Source organism: Alligator sinensis, unplaced genomic scaffold (genome assembly GCF_000455745.1).
Source record: "Alligator sinensis unplaced genomic scaffold, ASM45574v1 scaffold590_1, whole genome shotgun sequence".
Classification (NCBI taxonomy): domain Eukaryota; kingdom Metazoa; phylum Chordata; order Crocodylia; family Alligatoridae; genus Alligator; species Alligator sinensis.
In genome coordinates, this window is record NW_005842497.1 from 854,047 (window position 1) to 860,515 (window position 6,469).

Here is a 6,469-nt window from a genome sequence, read left to right on the forward strand (position 1 = left end):
ATGTAGGTATGTTTACAGACCTGGGTTACCTTAATCCAGTCTCTTAACTTCTGAGTCTGAATTATTTCTGCACACTGCATGCAGTAAGTAGAGCTGTTTCAGGAAGCAAATAAGAGAGTCCACAAGCAGTAATAAGTAGCTATGAAATATTACACTCACTGCAGTGGCCTGCTGATTGTATAAACAAAACACTGGTTTGCCATGGAAAACAGAGTTATGAGAGAATGTGCTATGATTGTTTCATCTGGTGCAATAGCTTTTTTGGACAATGGCCTATTATCCTTTAATTTACATGTACTTTGCTTCAAGTATGGTACAGGACACGACGTTCTGAAACAAGCAGCACTGAGAGGACAGCCTCTGTGTTTGTGTCGATTAGCCTAAGAGTTCAGCGATGAAACCCAAGAATGAAACTTTATTTTTCATATGTTCCTACTTTACTTTGCCCTGTTTTGCAATACTGGTTTTGTTTTTGCTTTGTACTACATATTATGCTGTGGGACTTTCTCCAACAATATTTTGCACTCCAAGGATGTCAAAACAGTTTACAAACATTAATTAAGCTGAACTATGTACTGTAGTTTAATGAAATGAGATGAGAATGTATGAAAACCTGACATATGAAAATAGGAAAAATGTTGTGTTCTGCTCCATGGTACCGGTCCATGGTCACACATTTTGTGGCATGTGACAGCTAACCCATGGTTACTGCGCCCTTTCACTAAGGGTTTCCATTTATCTTGAGGTAAGACCACATGCATAAGCAATTACTGTCAAACAGCTTACATGCCAAAAAGTCCCTCCCTGCATCTCCTCCCACCCCCACTGCCTTTTCATTCTGTGGTAAGTGGGTTGTATATCCATACCCATGCTAAAAAAATCTAAGCCCTCTGACATGTTCCTCCCTTCAGCCCTGCTTCTCTGTAATTCTATGATTATACGTAACTGATAAGTAAATTAGAGGATTACTTTTATCAAAAATATATATTACATTATTTTATCGTCAATCAAGAGCTATATAAAGACGGAGTTAAAGTTGTGAGTATGTTTAAATGCTCTCTGGAGCAGGAACAGTTGTTCAGGCTTTGCACAGCGCCTAGCACAGTGAGATCTGGGGTCACTGATCATTTAGGACAAAATGTAGAACAAGGATGTTGTCGTTCTCCCCAGAGCACGCACTATAAACCCAGGAATCTCAGAGTGAATGCCCAACAGAAAAAGAAATCCAAACTTGTTCACATATAGCAATGTGGTTAGATAAGGTAATAACCATGGGATCGTGCTTAGAATGCTTTGGTGATGGCTAGAGCAAATTAGACTGAACTTAGTTTAAAACTATATTTAAAACTATTTCATTTTTCCCCTTTTCATTGTTTTGCTACAAGGCAGAGGCCATGTTCTCTGGGACACTGTCGATACCAATTCCCCAGTGCTCACAGGGACACTGCTCTCAAGGATACAGCTCTTGAGGGTACACTCCTGGGAACACTGAGTCAGTGGGAAAAATACATCCTACTATGCATTCACAAATATAACATGTAGCCTCCTACGTAGACTAGCCAGAAGGCCCCTTCTCCCTCCACATTCATGCCATTAGGGAGGCCCTTCTACACTTCTGCCTCAACCCTGGGGGTCATTGGAGAGAAGTGGTTGTAGGAACTGGGTGCAGCCAGGTTAAGCAAACAATTAGGGGAAAAGCAATGCCACCAGTGGGGGTGATTATTCCCTGAAAAATCATTCGGGTCCTCCATGCCCTGCAGTTTTACTGGATCAATCTCACATTCAAGGTCTCTTTCCCCCTGACTGTGCCCAGTTTAAGAGGAATCCTGGAGCGAGAGCCAACCTTTGGGCCAGGTAATAGTGTGCATGAGGACCGCTATGGGGAAATGTTCCAAAAGAGCTGGAAACAGCAAGCCCCATCAAACCTGGCAACTTGATACGTGTTGTGCCCCATTCCTTAAATGAAGTGTTTGAAGCTTTGTTAAAACTCTTGGGCTGAGAGAAAGGAATGACAACAGAGAGACTTGTTCCAACCCTCGTCATGATTTGTGTCTCCAAGTGGGTGCTTGGGGCACTGTTCAACAGGAGATTCCTCCCCACACACTAGGGCAATGTCACCCCAGCACTTGAGGGCCTTATGAACCTGGAGGCATCACCTTCCGAACCTTGCCAGCGCCCAATTTTTCACACTTTGTATGAAGGCACATGGACACTTGGGTGACTGCCCTCCATAATGAGACATTTCCCTCCATTCAGCTGCCAGACTGACATTTCCCTCCATTCAGCTCTGGTGCTAGACTGCTGCATTTTGTACCCTGGTGATGACAGGCCTCGTGAAAAAGAGCTGTATGTTCCTGTGACCACTGCTCTTCATAGCCTAGAGGTATCTTGTTTCTCTAACCTGGTTCTAAAGTACAATGCTGCTGGGGATGGCTCATTTAGGCTCAAAATTCATGGGACAGAATAAGGGTCAGATATGCAACTCATTTACCCAGGTAAATTGAAGGGGAGATGCTCCAGCAGCTTATCTATACCATGTCAGCAGCTAGTCCAAGCATCAGAGGGCCTGCGAACCTCTCAGACCCTCCCAGGACAAAAGGCATGAAAGCAGGTACTGGGTATAAGCCTGGAGTAGCCTCAGGGTAATGTAGAAGCTGGTTGGGGGCTTCGGTGAGCAAGGCATGCTCAGCCCTTCTGGTATCAGGACATGCCAGTCCCACGGCAGAGACAACCTGCAAGAGTACCTGGGAGGTATTGAGATAGGGTCAATATCCTTCTGGTTTCAACCCCCAGTGTCCAAATCCTATTTTACACAGACTGCAATGGGCACAGAGAGATGAAGCTATCTACCCCAGGTCACACAGGTCTGAAAGGGCAAACACAGGAGTCCTGACTCCCTGTTCCTTCCTCCCTGTCTAACAAGATGTCTAAGAGACCCAACTCCATCTCACAGCTGTGAAGAGCACCTGAGAAAGCCCAGCCATATTGCATAAGCCCTTTACTGTTAATTCTTTGAGAACCCTTCCCAAGCAGACCATAGCCAAAACCACCTCTTCATCCTTAGATGAAATCCTCCAGTCTCAGATCTGGATATTTCCCACCTGTCCTGCCCCCTGCAATCCCAGATCTGGGAATCAGAGATGCACACAAGCCAAGACGCAGTGAGCCTGAGGTATTTACTTGCCTCCCCTCTCAGGTTACAGTGGATAACTGGAGTGTAGGGTTATCCTAAGAACAGATCTAGGACTTAATGTGTCTTGTCATAGGAGCCAGATCCTTTGTAGGCCCCAACATAGCCACTGCTATCAGTCAGTTCCTCACGGCCAGCCAGCCCCTTCCCCTTGCCGCTTTCATCGAATCGTTCCTTGTGAGAACCTGTGTATTTGCTGGTATCCGTCAGCCTTTCCACCCCACCAACTGTGGTGGCTTTCTGTAAGAGAGCAGGATAGCAGGAGTCAGCAAGGATAGGGGATAGGCTCACAATGCGATCAATCTTCTCCCAAAGGGGAGGGCGGGCTGTGTGGGTGAAAGGATGACCCAGGGCACATTCCTGCCTCAAGGTGGGGGTGCTATCTCCATGACATTTACACCACGTTAATTCCACTCCCAGTTATTTTCTAGTCTCTGTGTTGGGATATTCCTGCCCACTGCAGGTGGGATCTTAAGCAAATGAAGTGAGGGGAAGAGGACTCTGGGCACATTACGTCATGGTAAGTGCTGGGCAGAACAGTGGGCAGGATGCTGTGCTTGGGAGTGACACGTGGCATGAGAGATTGAGTTGAGGTACTCACTGTGACGCCCACATTGGCTGGGTCCTTGCCCTCTATCAGTGCATACACAGCCTGCAGTGCCTCCTCAGGGGACTTGCTCTTGAAGCGCTTCCCGCATAACTCCTTCATGGACTGCTGGAATTCAACAAAGTTGATGGTGCGAGCGCCCTTGGTCCTGCAGTGAGACAGAGACTCATGCAATTCCCAGCAAAGCTGGAGGGGCCAGCAAAAATTATAAAACATCCACATTCCTCAATCTCCCCGCTTTCCACCCCCACCCACAGCTGCATCTCCAGTCTGCCCCCTACTAACTTGACTTTGTTAAATACAATGTCAACGTCCGTGCTGGTCACAGCTTTCCCATCCATCACACCACAATCTTTGCACAGCTTGGAGAAGTTCTTGCATGTCATGTCATTGCCAGTAGCAGCCGTGTCCCCGTACGTTGCAAATTTACAGAAGGCTTTCTCTAATTCAGACATCCTTGGCTGGAGAGAGGAGAAGACAGAGGTAAAGCCATGGCACCCCAAACCCCCTGTGCCTCCCAGGGGAGCTACTACAAACTATGTGAGGCCATAGAGTTGGAGTGAGAGTGATGTTAGGATAGGAACATCTGGCATTTAGACGATGGCTGAGGACAGCTAGGAATTGTGTAGGGGGGGAGGGGTATCTGAAGACATCTGGGAACCAGGAGGGAAACCCTTAGGCTTCCAGTAGTATTAACATGTATAAAAAAAGTGGGCACCCAATTCCCTTGAGCTGCTTTGAAAATCACAAATGTAGTCAGAGCTGCTGCATAGCACAAGCCACGGGCTATCCTCAAGGCTGTTCCTCCTGCTTTGTGAACCAAGATGGCAACACCAGAGCTGGGGCACTGTCAGCACAGTTTCTGTACCTCACACTTCCCTCAGTTTAGTTGTCAATGATTTCCATTTAAAGATGGGCAATTTAGTCCCAAAGCCATGACCTGCTCTCCTACATATGCTCCTACATAAAGTTCCTGTCCCTTCCCCTGACCCTGTATTAATTTTCCATTCATTTTAATGGGCCGTTACACCTGCAATTAGGCTTGAAAGGAAGGTAGGAGAAATGATATATGGACTGTGAGTGGGTGTTTCAAAGGATCCTTCAAATTTTCAAATGGATTTGGATGTCCGACTCCCTTAGGTTCTGCTGAAATTCCTAGTAGGCCTTAGCTAAACCTACATCCTTTCAACCATTGGTTCTGTCCTTCAGGTTTCTTCTGGACAATATGTGCATGTATATAAATCCCCGATGGGCATAGAACTCTCTAAGGGAAAAGACAGTTGCTCACCTCAGTGAGAAACTCCACTGAAATCAGAAAAAAACCCTGCTGAATTTAGGGGGCAGTCCTGGATTTACCTAAAATCAGAATTTGTTTTTGCCCTCTAAAAAAAAGTTTCCCTTTTAATAATGGTGCCTCCAAACCATGGGCTAACCTGAATAAGCAGATGTTCTTGGCCTTGTTCCGTGAGGCTGAGTTCTCTATCTTCTGGGAGGAGGTCGGCTACTCTGGGCCAGCAGTACCAAGGTCTTTGGGATATAGGCTGAGTCATCCATTGTGACCTCATCAGCTAATTGTAATGTCACTGCTGACTCAACTCATCTAGGCTCTGATGACATCACAGAGAAGGCCAAGAGCAGAAGTCGCAGTTGGAGACATAGCTTGAAAGCTAAAAACATTTTAGAGATCAACATTTCCCTTGAAAGTGTTGGCAACCCAACCTCAAAACTAATCTAATGCTAATCTAACTGGAATCCAATCTCAATCTAATCTTAATCTAGTATACATGTAATCTAACTCAGTCCAAACTGAAAATATAATCTTAATATAAACTCAATCCAAATGTAACTCGAATCTATCTAAATCAAATGTAACCTAACCTAAATTCAATCTAAAATTCTTTTATTGTAATACAAAAAACTAGAACTCTTGGTTCCAAAATGATACCTTTTATTAGACCAACTGGAAAATGGCAAGAAAATTGCCCTTTTCTGCAAGCTTTCAGGATCAAAGTCCATTTCATTCAGATTAAATGCATATTGTAATATGCATTCAATCTGAATGAAATCAAGCTGAACATATGTCAAGTTTATTTAAATTTAATTTAAATTATATTTGGTTTAATCTCAATTCTCAAATCAGGTGTTATAGCCCCAGGATATTCAGAGTTAAAGTTTAGGTTAGGACATCCAATAACCTTAACACTAGATGCCTGTTATTAAAACAGGTGTTAATGGTCTCATATTTAAATTGAATTATTGTTTTTTATTTTCTGTTCCCCATATATCATCTTTTCACCTGCAACCCTATATTTTGCTAGTCTTGTTTCATAACCAAATTGGATTTACTGCTGTGACTGAACACAGTTAATGCAGGTTAAAATCCCCTATTAGGCTATGTGAGCATTCCCACAAAGGTTTTACTCCCATTACTGTATCCTTGCTGTTTATGAATTAATCCATGTATCTCTGAGATCCTATCATTTTATTCTTTGAACTGAACTGCTCCAGCAGTCTTTGCCTATCAATTCTGTCATTTCTGGGAGAAGTATTTTGTCTGTTGACACGCAACTATAAGACAATGGAGAGCTACCAATGAGAAGATGCTGGAGAATGATAAATACTTGAGTGTGCCCTCACTGCCGACCAAGTTCCATCCTGATATTAAGTGGAGC

The 6,469-nt window shown here is 44.3% G+C and overlaps 1 protein-coding gene across 1 annotated transcript; it reads right to left on the reverse strand.

Annotated features, from left to right (window-relative positions):
* Positions 1 to 3,171: 3,171 nt before the first annotated feature.
* On the reverse strand, positions 3,172 to 5,362 carry LOC102369319 (tubulin polymerization-promoting protein family member 2-like). Its single transcript, XM_006031322.3, has 4 exons — positions 5,231 to 5,362; positions 4,083 to 4,258; positions 3,792 to 3,945; positions 3,172 to 3,430 (listed from the first exon to the last, which is right to left on the reverse strand). The coding sequence occupies exons 1-4, from the start codon at positions 5,360 to 5,362 to the stop codon at positions 3,248 to 3,250; spliced, it is 645 nt and encodes a 214-aa protein (XP_006031384.2). The 3' UTR covers positions 3,172 to 3,247.
* Positions 5,363 to 6,469: the final 1,107 nt, after the last annotated feature.

Bases quoted from the DNA above. Each gene is read 5' to 3' on its own strand.
- LOC102369319 (XM_006031322.3), bottom strand. From the start codon at position 5,362: ATGAGGTCACAATGGATGACTCAGCCTATATCCCAAAGACCTTGGTAC. The intron at 3,946-4,082 runs GTTAGTAGGGGG...GTCTCACTGCAG, and splicing joins ATTGTATTTAACAAAGTCAA to GACCAAGGGCGCTCGCACCA. The intron at 3,431-3,791 runs GTGAGTACCTCA...GCTCTCTTACAG, and splicing joins CAGCCAATGTGGGCGTCACA to AAAGCCACCACAGTTGGTGG.